Below are 20,373 nucleotides of genomic sequence, written 5' to 3' on the forward strand. Positions count from 1 at the left end.
CTTTGTCCTTGTCCTTGTCTTTACTCTTCAATTTAGGGTAGTTGTCTTTCACGTGTCCTTCTTCATTGTAGTGGTAGCATTTTATCTCTCTTTTTCTTTTTGTACCCTGCACTTGATTGAATCTTTTAGATTTAAATAATTTTTTAAATATACTTACTATAAATGTCATTTCATTATCCTCGAGAGAAGGTTCAGAATCTCTTTCGTCCATCTTTGCCTTTAAGGTAATATTGTGCTTTGGCTCCTTCTTCATATCTGCACATCTCGTTTCATGGACTTCAAAAGTTGAAAACATTTCTTCTAAAGTACTTGATTCTAAATCCTTAGATATATAACAAGCATCTACTAATGATGCCCATTCAGTAGTTCTAGGAAATGCGTTAAGCACATACCTTAGCGAATCTCAGTTATTTACCTTTTCTTCAAGATTCATGAGTCTGGTGATAAGTTCCTTGATTCTTGAGTGGAGGTGTGTGACGGCTTCGCCTTCTTCTAACCAGAGGTTGCTGATCTAGTTCCGGAGCAAGTCTCGTCTCGCTAGTTTTGCCTTCGAGGTCCCTTCATGTAGTTCCAGGAATTTCTCCCAGAGCTCCTTGGCTGACTCATAGGATCTGATATGGTTGACTTCTTGAAGTTGTAAAACGCTAAGCAGATGAAACTCTGCTTTATCATTTTCCATGAAGTCGCCTTGCTCCTTCGTCCACTGATATTCTTCTTTATTTTTTGGGACTACAAAATCATATTTCATAATTATTAATAATTCAAAATTTGTTTTAAAAAATACCACTATCTTTTTCTTCTAACTCGCGAATTCCCTCTCAAACTTTTGTGGGTTGATACTTGGTTCAACCATCTCGTGTGCTTCATTTGGCGATTAGTTCTCCTGAAGTGGCCCCGCTCTAATACCAATTGTAGGACCCTTGGCGGCCGGCTAGAGGGGGTGAATAGCCTTGCAAAAATAACACAAACCTTCCTCGAATGTCTCACTACAACAAAAATGTTAAAAGACAACACCCCTACGACAACGGTTTTAAGAGAAAGCATTGCGTATTTGCTCAAAGACAACGGTTTTTGCCAAAATCGTTGTCTTTGAACTCCCCATTAAATATAAAAAACAACAGTTTTGTGAAAATTGTTGTCATTGAGAGACTTCTTTTTAAAACGACAACACTTTTTACAACGGTTTTATAAACCGTTGTCTTTATCCGCGATTTTAGGGGTTACAACAACAGTTTTGATAAAACCGTTGTATTTGACTTTGGTCTTTTTTCCCCTCGCGCGTAGTTTTTGCTTTCCCTCTCTCTGAATATCTTTTCGGTGTCGTGTCTTCCTCTTTGTGTTCCCGAACCCTAGCCATATTTCTTTCCCTCTCCTCATACAATCTCTTCACGCCATCTTGTCGACCGACCGTCCGCCTCCGCTGGATCTTCCTCCACGACGTGCGGTGTGCTCTCCTCTCATTTCTTGGTGAGCGGATTTCTGAGCTCTATGAGGCCCTTTGATAGTACAAAGTCGCCCGCCGTCTCTCGATTTATTTGTGCCCCAGGTATAGTTTTTTTTATTTTTCTAATTTCCCGGAGAAAAATCTCAGATTTGTTCTATTTCAGCTCGTCGATCTCATCATCTCCCTACTTGTTGAGTCTGTTTGTTACCCTTGCAAAGATGGTTTCTTTTTCATTGAATTAATCAAAAGATTTTGTTGATTTTTGTTTCGATTTGGTCCCGGAATTGAAACAGATGGCAGGGGAAAGGTGTGATCTTAACAAGGGCGAAGCGGAGATTCTCAAACCTTCTTCCTCTTCTTCTTCCTCTTCCCCTTCTATTTTGCCGCAGCTTTCCCCTCAAGGATTTGAAGCTCTGAAGAGGCCTGAGAGATTCCAGGCACCTACTGTTCCGATTTCCTGCCTGCCGAAGACCGAGGAAGACTGTCATCCATCCCCAACCATTCAGTCCATTAAGCGTTGCTTGATCTGCAGGAAAAGGGTGGGCTTGACCGACTTCCGGTGCCACTGCAGCGATCTCTTCTGCAAACTTCACCGGTACTCCGATTCCCATGACTGCTCATTCGATTACAAGGCGCCTGGAAGAGAACAAATCGCCAAGGCCAATCCTTTCATAAGAGCTGCGAAGATCATTAAAATATGAGTGTTTCTTTTCTTGCTTTTACTCAACATTTCTTGAAGTTAACTGGGTCTAGCTACTTCATCTTGTAGTCTGATTGAATTGCATTATCTCTGAATTTTTTTTAGAGATTTGTCCAACTTTATATGTGTCATCAGATACACGGACCCACAGGTGCTTGAGATACATGAAAGCACTTACTGTTTTTTTCTCAAAATGACAACAAAAAAGATTGTATGTGATACATGAAAGAATAGTTATTTTTTATTGACTAATTTTGTTGTTAGTAACTATTTTGTTTGCTTGGGCATTTCAGGATGATTACGTGCAACAAAAAAGAGAGGGGAAGCTGCAGTTTGAAGGGGTTTATTTTTATTTTCCTACTGTTGAATTTGAGATTGAAGACCTAATGCTACTACACTGAGCTGATCCATGGTTGGTCTTTATCAGAGTGGAGATGATGTTAAGGTTGATAAACTTCCACCATTTCAAGCTCATCCCAATCTAATGTGCATGTTTTCCACCTTGAGTTGCTTCAATAAAACCAGTCATCGACATCTTATCTAATGAGCAAAAGCTAGATGAATCTCTCCAACCCAAATAGTACATCAAAAGATCTATTGTCCAAGTTGTAAAGCATAAAGCAAACCTACATCAATGGTCTTGCCAATGAAAGTAATTCATCATATAACCTTTCTTTTCAATACACACTATAGTTTCATTCTGACAGTTAACAATCGGTTATAAAATGCAGGAAATATTATTGTTCGTTTCTGAAATGTGGCTAATAGTAGTCTCATTTACAGAATAGACTCCACTGGTGATACTGTGACCTTGAGGACAAACTTCAATCATTCTAACCAACTAGTAACTGCTACTAATGGATGTGGTACGTGCCATGTATAATTGTTTCATCTCTTTCATTTTTGGAGCAGTTAAATTTTAGTTGGGATAGTAGGGATACTACCAAACTCCAAAACCCCCCAAGTATAAGAAATCCTTCATTGTGTCAGTGATCTCCAGATTACCGCTCAGTGCTATCAATTGGTAACTTAGCTCAATGGTTAGTAGAGAAAGCTCACAACCCCACACCAATGCTCTCTTTGTTCCCTTTTGATCCAAGCCCAAATGAGGATTTTATGTGATGAATGTGATACTATTGGTAACGTTATAGGGACCTGTGTTGCTTGGCCTGCACATTATGTAGTGATGAAAAATGAGGTAAATTTCCTACTCATTCGGGCACCACACTGTCTACTCATTATTAGCACAAAAGAAGCCTCATTTCTTTATATATAGATGGGTCCACGAGACCACTAGGAGTGCAATGGTGTAAATTTAAAATAAATATGAGCTTTTTAAGGTCATATATGACTTTTTGGTCAAAACTTAGTGAACTTAAAAGACACAAAATTTTGAAGGAAAAAAATAGATAGATTGAGGGTATCACTAGGAGTGTAACAGTGTTAATATGATGTGAATATAAAATTTATAGGGTCGCATTTATAATTATTTTTAGGATCATTAATGACTTTTATATGAAAGTGATTGATAAAATAATTAAGTTTTTTTTTGCCTTGGTTCGGTTTAGTTCAAGTAAGAAAATTAAATTTGTTTACTTTGGTTTATGGCTGTAATGGGTTAAAGGGAATTTTGAAAATTAAGTGTGCTTTTTTAATAAATATGGAAATTAGGTGCACTATTTGAGTATTTCTTAAAGTTAAGTGCTTGAATTGATAAATTGTTGATAAAATGAATGAAATATATAAAAGATGGATTGAGCCATCTGTTAGACCCACTAGGCCTAGTTATGACCCAAGTGCCAAATTACTTTTTAATGTTTTTTTTATATAATTTCCACGATGAAAGCTAGAGAATTTTATGTGATGAAATTTAGGAGAGAAATTATTGAAGGAAATATTACCAACGCGAAGGATTCACTTATCTCAATGGTAATATTTGACATATTCTCAATTTTCTCAAATAATTTATTTTATTTGACTTTGCTTCTTTATTACTGATTTTTTTTACTAAATTAATCTGGGTTTGTTAACAGTTCAAGAAAACAATTTACTCCAACGAAGAAATCGACGAAGTGTGATCCGAATGGACGGATTGCGTACTAGACTATATTCATTACTAGCTATAAATTACTAGACTTCAAAAGATGGTTGAACACTTTGTTTGTGACTCCATGACTTATTGATTTTGATTCCTTACTGCTAATAATTTGTTTATTCACAGCTAGCTATCTCCTTTGCTCAATACTTTATTCTTGCATTTCTACCATGAGCAGAATTAGCTGACATTTCCCTTATTTATTGCCTCTCTTTGTGGTCCAAAATTAATAATGGCTGGGTTGTGTGAGTAGCTTATTTAGTTGTTTCTAAATTATGCAAGGACTGACAATGTGGAAGTTATCTCTTTGTGAATTGTTAGATGATGACCTTTTGTATCTTATGAGTTGCTCTACAAATTTCTTGTTTGTACTCTCCTTATGGTTTTTGTCTATATGCCATGACTTAATCTTATTTTTCCTCCTATAATTTATTTTTTTTCTTTTTACAATCACATTTAAATTTTTACTATGTTGAACTACATACTTTGTTGATGACTCCTTGAGCATAATACTACTGTGGCAAAAGTACATTCGAAATTCATTGTTGATGACAAATTTTTATTTCCTACTTCCATCTTGTAGAACCTTGCAAGTATCATCGCGAATGACAATTATGATGCTTCATAAAGCACAACTATGTTAATCTATATGCATGTTAGTGATTGCTTGAGAATAATGAAATGAAGAGCTTGTAAAGGCATTTCGTGTATGATCCATAGTATATTGATATACAAAATATCTATATACTGCAGTTTGATTTCTTAATAGTTTGCTCTATATACTTTTGCTTGGACGAGCAGTGTAAATTACCCGTGAATTGCACGTGCATTGCAGCTAAATTTGTTAGATTTTCTCTTTGTATTGATGAAATGGGAATGAAAAATCTATTTTTTCAGCTGGAATGTAGTGAATGTTATAGTTCTTAATCTACACTTATTTGATTGACACTTTGGTTCTTTTAGGTGTCCTATGTAATTATCAAAGTTGTGCGTATGTGATTTCTATTTTGAGGAATTTGTTGAATTGTTTTTAGCTCTACAAACAATTCACCCTACCATAACTCATCATGATGATCCAATTCTTTTGGTTCAAGTTTTAATTGGAAGATTTTGAACCCAGGTTTTTTACTTTCACTTATGCTTTTGTGATGGGTCTGTTTATTGCAGATCAATTTGCAGCTCCTGGCAACTTGTTACTGTTAGCTAGAGCCCTAGAGCCAATCATTTGATGATTGTATTATGGACTTATTGTATCATATTTTTATATTAATAAAGGCATTTGCTTGGTTATTATACTTACTTGTATTGGTGCCAAATAAACTAAGTATAATAATGTCCTTGAGTAGAAGGTTCTTACCTATATCAATCGATTGGTTGAATCGATAGTGAGATGATATAGGGAACACTACTCTTAATCATTCCTAGTCGAGTATTAACATTCAGGGACAATGTTAATGCAATAAGACTAGCATGTAGGTCAACTCGATGACTTGATCTCACAAGTCATGGATATAGAGATATCAAGTTGACACATGGGTATACATTAGAGAATGTATATTGAATGACCCGCCATGAGAAAGTATCATGGATCGTTATATGAGTGTCATATACTTTCTCATGTGGCTATTAGTATGACTACTAGTCCTTAGACCTGAAGTCACCATAGATCCCTACATAAGGAGTTATGTACTTTGGTTTCATCAAACGTCACCCGTAACTGGGTGGACTATAAAGGCGATTACTGGGTATATAACAAATTATGCAGAGGGATGTGAGTGATGTAGATGGAATCTATCCCTCCTATATGACGGGAGAGACATCGGTATTCTTGATAGAGTGAGACCACGAAGTGCATGGCCATGCCCAAATGAGTCAATATAGGATATTGAGCTCATTTGATTTAGTGAGTCTACTTGGAGTTCAAGATTTAGATTGGTCAGAGGATGACACGGTCTATGCCTCACATTGACCAATCTAGATGTCTAGGATAGAAGGACACTTGTCATATATTGTGAGGAGTCACAATTAGTAGTCACAAGGTGATGTTGGATCTCAACATTCTTGTAACTTGGGTAGTAATGAAGTGTTGCTAGATACCGCTCATTACTTATGCTCCTAAATGGGTTTAGGGCATTGCCAACGTTACAAGAACCTATAGGGTCACAAACTAAGGACAATTAGATGGAGATTAGGTTCATATGATGAACCAAGAGGATTAGATTCATTTGATGAATCAAATTGGATTAAGAGTAATCCTAATTGGGCTAACTTGAGTTGGACTCAAGTGGATTCATGTATTCAATGAGTCTAATTTTGATTATGACTCGTTAAATCAACTTAATTTAATGAATTAGATTCATTATATTAAGTTGGCTTGAATCAAATGGTTAGATTAGATTAACCATGGAAGAGATTTGGTCAAATTTGACTTGACTTGAGAGGAATATTAAAAGTCAAGTTTGACTTGACTTTATGCCACCTCATTGTGAGTTGGCATTGATGTGGACCAATGATGTTACTCCACATCATCATGGGTGCCACCTCATTGAAGTTACAAAGCCATTTTCTTTAATAGCTTCACATTAATTGCACTTAATGCAATTTTTTGGGAGTTACACAACTTGAAAGTGGCCGGCCACTTTTGAATGGGAATCAAATTGATTTTCCTCATTCAAGTGCATTATTCCTTCTTCTTCCTTTTGGAGCTCTCTCCCTCTCCCTCTCCTCCTCAACTTGGCCGAACCACACATAGGTGCTAGCACACCTTTTTGTGTGGTTTTCTCCATCTACGTGTTCGTGTGGATACTTCTAGAGGAGTATCTATCTTGATTCTCTTGAGATCCGGCACCGTTTGGACGAGCAGGAACGCGAAGGGCTTCGCTTCAAAGGTATAACTCGTTTCATGTATATCTAGGAGTAGATCTAAGTAGAAACTCGTACTCGTAATTTTGTTTTGAAATCTTTTCTTCGCACGAGATCCATTGGCTAGGGTGATTCAGGGTTTCCGCGACGAGAAAAAGCGGTTTTCGCGGCCCGAAAAACCCAACAGTGGTATCAGAGCCACGTGCGAAGCGAGTACGAGTTTAAATTAGTATTTTTGTGAAAAATATGCATACTGTAACATTCTGTGAATTTCCTAATTTTTATGATTTTTTGGGTATTTTCTCGTAGAAGCGAAGCACAAGTGTTTCGGCCCTTGTAGGCTTCGACTACCGAGAAGAAAATTTTCAAAACGGTAATGTTTCGACCCAAAATCTTTTGGGACAGCGGGCTAAGGCGCTCTTGGATCACTTAGGAGCAACTCGCGATGGTTAGATCGTGGGTAGGGGTACTGCCCCTAACCCCGCAAGCAGATTTGCTCCGCGATTGCGCCCGAAATCGCTAATCGGGACCGCCGTGAAAAATTTACTCATAAAATCTGTAAAATTATGAAAAATTACAGAAAATTATGAAAAATATATAATTTTGAATTATATATTAATCTTGTGATAGTCATGGCCCAAAGACCCAATTTGATTGGATAATTCGTGTTGTAATTCATAATACGGCCTGCGTGTCGTGATGTGATGTGCGTGTTGTATGTTTTTATTTTTCGCGACCTGCGCGTCGTGCCTTTCTTTTTATTCTTGTTGTAAATTAGATTTAGACTCGAATGTAACTCGAGTTTCAAAATGTAATGTAAATTTTGAAGCGGTGGAAGGTCCACTCGAGACGGAGTTACGAGGAGGGCGCGAGCAACACGAGGTGGTCAAAGGAAGGAGCTTGAGAAGCTGTTGACCTTAGGTTGACCATCCGATCTTCTCATTAGCTTGAGAAGATCATAGTAGGGCCATGACACAATCACAAAATAATTTAATTAATTGCTTATATGTATGTGATGAATGTTTAATTAAGTAGTTAATTAGTGCCTAGCGATTAGATAAGATCTAAATCGTGCACATGATGCACCCCCACGATTAGATTATATCTAAATCAAGTATTTGATACGCATCATCATTTAGATTAGATCTAAATCACGTCAACTCTAATGCCTACCGTGCTATGATACCTACTACTACCTCGATCGCATGTAGTTGTTGAATCTGCCAAAGCGGAGCAACACATACTATCTTGGTAGGGTACGGAGGGACAATCTTGGTCCCGCCTATCAACGCATGGGTGAGTACAACTCAATTAGATTGAGTATTCCTAGTTAACTCGGTTGGATCGAGTATAACTATAGGCATTCTTCCAACGGTTGGAAAGTTAGGTCAAAATCACATATATATTAACTCTCGGGCGTATTAGCCAAACCTAACTCGAGTTTTAATATAAATGCGGATTTTGATTCTATAAACAAGAGTTGCATAGAGATGTAATTGGTAATCGTTACCTACCGATCATACTAAGTCTTGGGCGTATTAGCCAAAGCTAACTCAAGGGTTAGTATGATGTGGATCTCGTCCCACATAAATTGTAGAATTCAGTGGGAGCATCATTTAGTTAAAGGCCTAATTAAATGATTAAGAATATGATACTTATTTCTGCATTTATTTCTGTTGTAGAATTGCCATGACGTCGAACACGAACACCTTCTCCCTGCGATCTGTCCTCGAGAAGGACAAGCTCAACGGAGCAAACTTCCTGGACTGGTACAGGAACCTGAGAATAGTTCTCACCCAAGAACGTAAACTGTACGTTCTGGAGCAGCCCATTCCGGAGGCTCCTCCTGCCAATGCCCCGCGAGCTGACAAAGATGCTTACAAGAAGCATCAAGACGATGCATTAGATGTGTCCTGTCTAATGCTCGCGACCATGAACTCTGAGCTTCAGAAGCAACACGAGTTAATGGGCGCTTACGATATGGTTGAACATCTTCGTCAACTATATCAAGAACAAGCGAGGCATGAGAGATTTGAGATCTCAAGGGCACTGTTTCAGTGCAAGATATCAGACGGGGCTCCAGTAGGCCCATATGTACTCAAAATGATTGGGTACATAGAGAACCTACAAAGGTTGGGGTTCCCTCTTGGCCAAGAGCTGGCTACTGACCTGATCTTGCAATCCTTGCCGGATAGCTACAGTCAATTCGTTCTAAACTACAATATGAACGAGATTGACAAGCCACTGCCCGAGCTGCTTAGCATGTTAAGAACTGCTGAGCTAAACCTTAAGAAGGCTAAGCCCAACACTCTTCTGATGGTTCAGAAACATAAGGGCAAGGGCAAGCCCAAAGGCAAGGGAAAGTCCCAAGCCAAGGGCAAAGGCAAGGCACTGAAGCCTAAAGGAGGGGTCGCCAAGGATGCTACCTACTTCCACTGCAGTCAGACCGGGCACTAGAAGAGGAACTGCAAGGTATACTTGGAGGATCTTAAGAAGAAACGAAGTGAGACTTCCACTTCAGGTATATATGTTATAGATGTCAATCTATCAATTTCTACATCATGGGTATTAGATACTGGATGTGCTTCTCACATTTGTACTGATGTGCAGGTGCTGAGAAATAGCAGGGCATTGACAAAGGGCGAGACGGACCTACGAGTAGGCAATGGAGCACGGGTTGCTGTTGTTGCTGTAGGGACTTACTGTCTATCTCTGCCCTCTGGGCTTTGTACTAGAGTTAGTCGATTGTTGTTATGTGCCTGCATTAACTAAGAACATTATATCAATTTCTTGTTTGGACAAGAAAGGTTTCTCGTTTACTATAAAGAACAAATGTTGTTCCATCTATTTAAACGATATGTTCTATTGTAGTGCACCTCTGATAAACGGACTCTATATTCTAGACCTTGAGAGCCCTATCTATAACATAAATACCAAGAGGTTCAAGTCAAATGACATGAACCAAACCTACCTCTGGCACTGTCATATAAATGACAAGCGCTTATCCCAGCTCCATAAGGATGGTTTGTTGGACTCATTTGATTTTGAATCATATGAGATATGCGAGTCATGCCTACGAGGCAAGATGACCAATACTCCCTTTAGTGGGCACAGCGAGAGAGCAACTGATTTGTTAGGACTCATACATAGTGATGTATGTGGCCTTTTCAATGTTGCTGCTAGAGGCGGTTATAGATACTTCATCACATTTACTGATGACTTCAGTAGATATGGTTATGTGTACTTGATGACACATAAGTCTGAATCCTTTGAAAAGTTCAAAGAATTCAAGAATGAAGTACAGAACCAGCTTGGCAAGAGTATTAAGATACTTCGATCCGATCGAGGTGGAGAATACCTTAGCCATGAGTTTCGTGACTATTTAGCAGAGTGTGGGATCCTATCCCAACTCACTCCTCCTGGAACACCACAGTGGAATGGTGTATCCGAAAGGAGGAATCATATTCTATTAGATATGGTGCGATCGATGGTGAGTCACACAGATCTTCCGACATACCTTTGGGGCTATGCTCTAGACACGACAGCTTTTATACTCAATCGAGTTCCATCCAAGGCCATGATAAAGATACCATATAGGATATGGACTGGGAGAGATGCCCAGGTGTCTTTCATGAGGATTTGGGGTTGTGAGGCTTACGTTAGACGTCAAGTCTCAGACAAATTAGGACCCAAATCCGACAAGTGCTACTTTATTGGATATCCCAAGAAAACTAAGGGATATTACTTCTACATTCCCAGTCAGCACAAGGTAGTTGTGGCAAAGACTGGGGTCTTTCTAGAAAGGGACTTTGTTTCTAGAAAGACTAGTGGGAGCGCTTTCGATCTTGAAGAAGTTCAAGATGCGAACAATAGCACTGATGCCTCGATGGAAATTGAACTGGAACCACAAAGTGTTGTGGATGATGTTGTTCCACAAGGAGTTGAGGAACAACAACCAGTTCATGTAGACATACCTCTTCGCAGGTCTGATAGGGTACTGCGTCAGCCTGAGAGATACTCATTTCTCTTGTCTAACCATGATGACATTGTGCTCATAGAGGATGAGCCTGCCACCTATCAAGAAGCTGTGATGAGACCAGATTCCGAGAAATGGCTAGAGGCCATGAGATCCGAAATGGAATCCATGTACATCAACCAAGTATGGACTTTGGTTAATCCACCTGAAGGGGTAAAACCCATTGGGTGTAAGTGGGTCTTTAAGAGAAAGACTGACATGGATGGACTTATCTATAAGGGTCGCTTGGTAGCCAAAGGTTTCAAGCAGATTCATGGTATTGACTATGATGAAACCTTTTCTCCAGTAGCGATGTTTAAGTCCATTCGGATCATGCTTGCTATTGCAGCCTACCATGACTATGAGATATGGCAGATGGATGTCAAAACCGCGTTTCTGAATGGAAACCTGCTCAAGGATGTTTACATGACACAACCTGAGGGTTTTGTAGATCCACAGCATACTAGCAGAGTATGCAAGTTGCATAGGTCCATTTATGGACTAAAGCAAGCTTCTCGGAGCTGGAATCTTTGATTCGATGATGCAATCAAACAGTTTGGTTTCATCAAGAACGAAGATGAGCCTTGTGTCTACAAGAAGGTTGTAGGGGACATAGTTGTCTTCCTCATATTGTATGTGGATGACATACTACTCATTGGGAAGGACATCCCTATGCTTCAGTCTGTCAAGACTTGGCTAGGGAGTTGCTTCTCAATGAAGGACTTAGGTGAAGCATCCCGCATTTTAGGGATACAGATCTATAGAGATAGATCTAAGAGATTACTTGGCCTAAGTCAGAGTACATACATTGACAAGGTACTCCTTCGGTTTGCCATGCAGAACTCCAAGAAGGGATTTCTTCCGATGTCACATGGCGTGAGTCTTTCGAAGACTCAAGGTCCCTCTTCTAGAGAGGAGAGAGACCGCATGGATCAGATCCCTTATGCCTCAGCCATAGGATCGATCATGTACGCCATGCTATGTACTCGACCTGATATCTCGTATGCTTTGAGCATGACGAGCAGATACCAGTCAGATCCAAGTGAAAGTCACTGGATAGCGGTCAAGAATATTCTTAAGTACTTAAGAAGGACTAAAGAATATTTCTTAATATATGGAGGCAATGATGAGCTAGCTGTAAAGGGTTACAGTGATGCTAGCTTCCAGACCGACCAGGATGACTATAGATCGCACTCGGGGTTCGTATTTTACATTAATGGTGGTGCTGTCAGCTGGAAGAGTTCGAAGCAGAATACAGTAGCTGATTTTACAACAGAAGCCGAGTACATTGCTGCATCAAATGCAGCAAAGGAGGCAGTTTGGATCCGCAAGTTCATCACTGAACTTGGGATGGTTCCTAGCATTGCTGACCCCATTGAGCTCTATTGTGACAACAATGGAGCTATAGCACAGGCGAAGGAACCTCGCTCACACCAGCGGACCAAACACATACTATGGCGCTTCCATCTCATTCGAGAGATCATCGAGAGAGGAGATGTGATGATTTGCAGAGTACCTACAGAGGCTAACATCGCAGATCCCTTGACCAAGGCTTTGGCACAGAGGAAGCATGATGGTCACACTAGGTCATTTGGGCTTAGAGCCTACACTGATTGGCACTAGTGCTAGTGGGAGATTGTTAGCTAGAGCCCTAGAGCCAATTATTTGATGATTGTATTATAGACTTATTGTATCATATTTTTATATTAATAAAGGCATTTGTTTGGTTATTATACTTACTTGTATTGGTGCCAAATAAACTAAGTATAATAATGTCCTTGAGTAGAAGGTTCTTACCTGATCCTGTCCGACTGCTGAATCAACGGACGCTGGGCACGGGGCACTCTCCGACTGCTGACGTGGATCTTCGACTGGAGGCACGAAGCTCTGGCGAACCTGCACAGAAGTCAGGCGGGGAAGGGGTTCCCGGCGGCGACCCTCCGACGCTCAAGTGAGGTAAGTAAGTGGTGGAAAAAGTAGCTCCAAAGGTGTTCAACGCGTACCTCTGGCGAAGTATGAGGCTCGTTATATAGAACGGTGGAAGGGTTCCTGTGCGTCCACCGAGGCACATACATGTCCGAAGCCCATACTTCGGTATGTGTCTGTCAGAAAGCTTACCTGACGCCATATTGCTACAGTCCAATCACGTCTTCGATGGGACAACAGAACACCTCGTTGTCAGACTTGGAGTATGGCCTAGCCATAGGACTTGACGGCTGTCAGAAGATGTTCCTGTCCCCCTTTATCCACCGCCAGCAGGGACGTACGTCCGGACGGTTGGACGGAGACCGTCGTCCGGATGGCCCTCATCCCCTGTGCCGGCCGGGCGGCATGCCCCTCACGTCTCGCCTGTCGCTTGCATTGATATGCTGGGGAGACTTCCGGGCGAGTGCCTTCCGCTCGGCCCTTATACATTGTTTCAACTGAGCGTCGGAACCCCGACCCCTATCAGGGCACCTTTTACTGTTGGATGCTCCTCGGTTAGTCGATCGGTCTATCCTTTTCTTCCTAGTCCGGTCGGCTCATTCTCCTCCAGTGGACCCCCCGGCCCTTTGATCTCCACGTGGCGCTGACCTCTTGCAATGGAGTCCCCTGCCTTGACCACCGGATCACTTGCCTTCCCCTCAAGTCTAGTCGAAGGAGGCGAAGTCCGACTGACTGGACTGCCGATCTGATCGAGTGGCGACCTATACCTTAGTCCGCTCGGACAGGTTGAGGGTTGCTCGGCCGTTCAGCGATATCTTGCCCGTGCCTTGGAAATTATGTCGAGGCGTCTGTCAACCACGTGCGTTAACCCGTAACTTGCTGACACACGGCTACCTTTCTCTTGTCAGGGTATGGCGGTGGCGTCACTTCCGATGGGACAGCCTCCGTTTAAAATGAACGGCTGGATGATGACCTCTTTATCGACGACCTGGATCGAACGGCTGAAATTGATAGCGGCCACCCTTATAAAGTTCCGACTTCCTCTTTCCGCCGCATTTCGGCCTCATCTCTTCTCGACACCTTGCTGCTCCTTTCTTCTCCGGCGACCTTATGTTCCGGCTCTCCGGCGACCCTACAGCTTCTTCCGATCATCTCCCTTGCCCGTAAGGCTTCCTTTTCCTTGCTGCCTCTCCTTTCTTCTCTCTATTAGCTATTTCTTTTATCATCCCGCACTCTTTCCTAGTTTTATTTCTCCTTCCTTCCATCACGCGTCCATCCCTGGCCTTATACCATGACCAGTACCTCATAGCCGACCGGGGGTGATCCTGGTCTTCGGTATTCGACCATGGAAAGTCGGTTTGACGAGGAGGACGCCTTGCGCCTCACTCGAACCTATGATCTGCCGACCGACCACCACATCATAGTAGCTGACACCACCGACCGGCCACATGAACCGCCGTCCGGCACCGTTCTTTTCTTCCGAGACCAATTTTTGGCCGGGCTGCGTTTTCCACCCCACAAGTTCTTCTTACAAGTTTGCAATTATTTTCGCATTCCGCTCGGCCAGGTAGTCCCCAACTCCATTAGGCTGTTGAGCGAAGTGATAGTCCTTTTTAAACTGAACAACATCCCCCTCGACCCTAAGATTTTTCACTACTTTTTTTATCCCAAGCAAGCCGAGTGGGGTACCTTTATTTTCCAGTCTAGGATAGGTTTCTTCCTTTTTGATAATATGCCGAGCTCCAACAAACATTGGAAGGAGCACTTTTTCTATGTGCGTTTTCCCGAACCGCCAACTTTCCGTACCAAGTGACAGACGGCGATGCCGGCGCAACCGGAGCTCGGAAAATTTAGAGGCGATGTGGCATACCTTCATGTGGCCGAGCGGTTGGTGGGTCAGCGCAATCACATTGACAAGCTGCTCCTTCCGGGAGTAATGTATATATTCGGCCTGTCTTCTACCCCAGCCGATCTGCCCTACAACATGAGTAAGCGATTCTCATCCCTCCTTTTTCTTTTGTTCTAATTGATTTAATCTTTATTTTTGCAGCTGAAGTTATGTGGCGTGCTAAGGCGACCGAGAAGCTCAAATTGAAGGCCACTCAGATTGAGGCGGTGAAGAACAAGGAGGTCACCGAGCGGGGCCTTGATCCAGCTGATCAGACCGGCGAAGTAGGTGAGGGGACTCAGGATGCCCCTGAAGCCTTAGCAGCTACTACCTCTCACGACGAGGCAGCGGGCGGCACAGAACCTTCTACCCAAGCCGAGGTGGAGGGCCGTTCGGCCGATGATGTTCCCCTGCTCACTCGGAAGCGCAGACGGCCAGAGCCGGCATCTACATCAATTTCCTTTGATGAGCCACAGCCCGAGCGGGGCGCGGATGCTCCGATGTTATCGGGGACCATTTCTCTAGAGAGTACTCCGACCCCACATGGCTCTCCAAGGGCAAGCTATGAGGCACCGCCGTCCAGCCCTTCAAGAACTCTGCGCCGTATCAGGCGTTTGGGCGAGCTTCCCTCCTCGTCCACCGGTGGGCCGTCCGGTAAGGCCGATGCTTCTCAGAGCGAGCCGAGCGGCCCGAATTTAATTAAAACCGTCCTGCGCCTCCCCTCAGAGGAATACATGGCTGCTGCTGATCGGCCATTGGTCCCCGAGCAGCAGATCACCTTGACGGGCCCTCTTGCAAAAGCTTGGGAGGATGCTCGGCGCCGAATAACCGCGATGACTCCCGGGCAGCTCGGCGACAGCAACCTTCAACAGGCCACCGGGGTATGCTCTTTTTCTTTGTTCGTGTATTTGGATTTAGTTTTTAACCTGTTCTCTTTTGCTCGCAGAACTAGGTGGAGCAGATTGCCATTAGCAATCGGTTGGCCGAGCTGGAGGATGAATTGAAAAAACTTAAAGCCGCAGGGGACAACCGACAATCGACGGCCGCTCTGGAGAAGGCCAAAAGATTGCTGGAAGCCGAACGGAAACGAGCTTCCGATCTGGCGAGCGAGGTCGCTCGGCTTGAAGCGGTGGTCAAACAACGAGATAAGGAGATCAAGACGGCGACCACTCGGAAGCGCCAGGCCATCGATGACATGGACCGAATGAAGGTGGAGATCAGAGGGCTAGTGCAACGCATCAAGGATCTGGATGCTCTTCTGGCCACAGAGAAGAAGGGCCGCTCGGCCGATCTACTCAAATTTGAAGGGGATTTAAAGGCTCTCCATGCTGCCAGCGATGCCTCCCAGGCCGCGCTCAAAGAGTATAAAGAGGGGGAATCGGCTCGCTCTGAGGAAGTGAGGAAGGCATTCGGCCGCTCGGATGCCTTTGGGGAGAAATTTACTGACAAGATCTCCCTCACCTTTGAAGAGGCGATCAAGGCGGCTGTGGATCACTTGAAGACCAAGGGCCACCTTCCCGCCAAGCTGACCATCCCCCCAAAGGATCTGGCTACCGTGATGGGCGTCATTCCTGATGGACTTTTTGATTTTGACGCGTGAGGAGTGTTTTTTATCAACTTTTTTGTTCCCCTGCCGTTCGGCCAAACTTGTTTTTTGCTGTAACTTTTTTGGTTTGCCCAGTGCTCGGCATAAATAGATTATCTTTTCCGTTCCTTCAACTTTTGTTTTGGCAAGAAATTTTTCTTTCGTCACATTAAGTGTTCTCTAAAACTCCTCCGCTCGGCTTCACGCTCTAACATGGACTCAAGCCGCTTGCCTTCAATAACGTCTTTCGCCATGCAATTGGGCAGCCGCTCAGCGCTCGAACGTCACCCGTTCACGTGCTCACATTTTTAATTCTAATTAACCATCTTTTGCTGTGCGCCTTACCTCAAAGGGGTTTTCGCCAGATTTTTGAAATGCTAGCCGCTAGGACGTTTATAGACGCCGGCTCATCTCTAGATATTTAACGTCGGAGCTCGACGGTCTTCCGCTCGGACGTTTATAGACGCCGGCTCGTCTCTCGATATTTAACGTCGGAGCTCGACGGTCTTCCGCTCGGACGTTTATAGACGCCGGCTCGTCTCTCGATATTTAACGTCGGAGCTCGACGGCCTTCCGCTCGGACGTTTATAGACGTCGGCTCGTCTCTCGATATTTAACGTCGGAGTTCGACGGTCTTCCGCTCGGACGTTTATAGACGCCGGCTCATCTCTCGATATTTAACGTCGGAGCTCGACGGCCTTCCGCTCGGACGTTTATAGACGCTGGCTCGTCTCTCTATATTTAACGTCGGAGCTCGACGGTCTTCCGCTCGGACGTTTATAGACGCCGGCTCGTCTCTCGATATTTAATGTCGGAGCTCGATGGTCCTCCCGCTCGGACGTTTATAGACGTCGGCTCGTCTCTCGATATTTAACGTCGGAGCTCGACGGCCTTCCGCTCGGACGTTTATAGACGCCGGCTCGTCCCTCGATATTTAACGTCGGAGCTCGACGGCCTTCCGCTCGGACGTTTATAGACGCCGGCTCGTCTCTTGATATTTAACGTCGGAGCTCGACGGTCTTCCGCTCGGACGTTTATAGACGCCGGCTCTTCTCTCGATATTTAACGTCGGAGCTCGACGGTCTTCCGCTCGAACGTTTATAGACGCCGGCTCGTCTCTCGATATTTAACGTCGGAGCTCGACGGCCTTCCGCTCGGACGTTTATAGACGTCGGCTCGTCTCTCTATATTTAACGTCGGAGTTCGACGGTCTTCCGCTCGGACGTTTATAGACGCCAGCTCATCTCTCGATATTTAACGTCGGAGCTCGACGGCCTTCCGCTCGGACGTTTATAGACGCTTGCTCGTCTCTCTATATTTAACGTCGGAGCTCGACGGTCTTCCGCTCGGACGTTTATAGACGCCGGCTCGTCTCTCGATATTTAATGTCGAAGCTCGATGGTCCTCCCGCTCGGACGTTTATAGACGTCGGCTCGTCTCTCGATATTTAACGTCGGAGCTCGACGGTCTTCCGCTCGGACGTTTATAGACGCCGGCTCGTCTCTCGATATTTAACGTCGGAGCTCGACGGCCTTCCGCTCGGACGTTTATAGGCGCCGGCTCGTCTCTCGATATTTAACGTCGGAGCTCGACGGTCTTCCGCTCGGACGTTTATAGACGCCGGCTCGTCTCTCGATATTTAACGTCGGAGCTCGACGGTCTTCCGCTCGGACGTTTATAGACGCCGGCTCGTCTCTCGATATTTAACGTCGGAGCTCGACGGTCTTCCGCTCGGATTATTTATAGACGCCGGCTCGTCTCTCGATATTTAACGTCGGAGCTCGACGGTCTTCCGCTCGGACGTTTATAGACGCCGGCTCGTCTCTCGATATTTAACGTCGGAGCTCGACGGCCTTCCTTAAGGCTAACTTCAATACAGCCGCTCGGCAAACCCATTGACCATCCTTTGAATTAATTTTGCTTCCTGCATTACAGGGGTACGGGCAACCAAAATATATGCAAAAATAAGTTACATTAGTGCACCTTTCACCCAGCCCGATAAGGCTGGAGATGATTCGCGCTCCACGGCCAGTCCAGTTGACGCCCGTCTTCATCCTCCAAATAATAAGCGCCTGAGCGGAGCTTTTCAATAACCTTGAAGGGGCCCGCCCAAGGAGCTTCCAGCTTGCCAACGTCGCCGACCGGCTTGACTCTCTTGCTGACAAGATCGCCGACCTGGAATGATCTGGGGATTACGCGGCGGTTGTAGTTTTGCTTCATCCGCTGCCGGTACGCCATTAGCCGCACGGATGCCTTGGCTCTTTCTTCTTCGACCAAGTCCAGCTCCATGTTCCTCCGCTCGGCGTTGTCCTCATCATAATTTTGGATCCGAGCGAATTCGACGCCGACTTCAACAGGAATGACTGCTTCGCCGCCATACACCAGGTGGAAAGGCGTGACGCCCATCCCTTCCTTTGGAGTCGTTCAGATTGCCCATAAGACGCCTGGCACTTCATCCACCCAACTTCCTCCCAAATGGTCGAGCCGAGCGCGCAGGATGCGAAGAATTTCCCGATTGGCTACTTCGTCTTGACCGTTGCTTTGGGGATAGGCCACGGACGTGAAGTGTTGCTCGATGTCATAGCTTTTGCACCAGTCCTCGAGTAACTTCCCGGTGAATTGCCACCCATTGTCAGAAACCAGTCGGCGAGGGATGCCGAACCGACAGATGATGTGTTGCCAGATGAATTTTTTGACCATCTGTTCGGTGATCCTGGCTAGCGGCTCGGCTTCCACCCACTTGGAAAAATAATCGACCGCCACTAGCAGAAATTTCCGCTGCCCGGTCGCCATCGGAAATGGACCAACAATATCCATTCCCCATTGATCGAACGGACATGAAACTGTTGATGCCTTCATTTCCTCTGCCGGTCGGTGGTAGAAGTTATGGTACTTCTGGCACGAAAGGCACGTCGACACGGTCCGAGCGGCGTCTGCTAGTATGGTTGGCCAGAAGTACCCGGCCAGCAGGATCTTCTTAGCTAGCGATCGTCCGCCCGGATGCCCTCCGCACGATCCTTGATGTACTTCTTGGAGGATATAAATCGAGTCCTCGGAGCTCACGCATTTCAACAACGGGCGTGAGAAAGCCTTCTTGTAAAGCTGATCGCCGATGAGTGTGAACCGACCGGCTCTCCTCCTTAGCAACTGGGCTTCATTCTGATCGGACGGTGTGGCGCCCGAACGAAGGAACTCCGTAATGGGTGCTCTCCAGTCGCTCGGAAACGTAAGGCCTTCCATGCGGTCGATGTGCGCCACCAACAACACTTGTTTAATTGGCTGTTGAATGGCGATCGGCTTTATTGAGCTCGCGAGTTTGGCCAACTCATCGGCCGCTTGATTTTCTGCTCTGAGTATCTTCTAGACAATAACTTCTCTAAAATCGCCTTTAAGCCTTTCAAAGGCTTCAGCGTAGAGCTTGAGTCGAGCACTGTTGATTTCGAAGGTACCAGAGAGCTGCTGAGCGGCCAACTGGGAATCCGAATGAAGCGTTACCCGACCGACTCCCAGAGAGCAGTAGTATTCCAATCCCACTTCCGAGCCGAGTGGACGACCCGTCCACATATATTTTCCACATAGCTTCCGGCTCCGATTTTTGCACCTCAGTCACAAAATCGGCCAAGGACTGTGCTTTGATTACCGAGCGGGGCTTGTATTGGATATCAAATTCACTTAACTCTGTCGTCCATTTGATGAGCCTCCCGGACGCTTCTGGATTCAGTAATACACGCCCGAGCGGGCTATTGGTTTTGACAATGATGGTATGCGCCAAGAAGTATGGGCGAAGTCACCGAGCGGCGAGGACCAGAGCGAAAGCCAGCTTCTCGAGCCCAGTGTAGCGAGATTCGGCATCTTTTA

General features: G+C 44.6%; 1 protein-coding gene across 1 annotated transcript; it reads left to right on the top strand.

Annotated features, from left to right (window-relative positions):
* The first annotated feature begins 1,737 nt into the window (after nucleotides 1-1,737).
* LOC122033865 (zinc finger AN1 domain-containing stress-associated protein 15-like) lies at nucleotides 1,738-2,145 on the top strand. The gene has a single exon (XM_042593021.1). The coding sequence runs from the start codon at nucleotides 1,738-1,740 to the stop codon at nucleotides 2,143-2,145; it is 408 nt and encodes a 135-aa protein (XP_042448955.1).
* The last annotated feature ends 18,228 nt before the right edge of the window (nucleotides 2,146-20,373 follow it).

Source organism: Zingiber officinale, chromosome 11B, assembly GCF_018446385.1.
Source record: "Zingiber officinale cultivar Zhangliang chromosome 11B, Zo_v1.1, whole genome shotgun sequence".
Taxonomy (NCBI): Eukaryota; Viridiplantae; Streptophyta; class Magnoliopsida; order Zingiberales; family Zingiberaceae; genus Zingiber; species Zingiber officinale.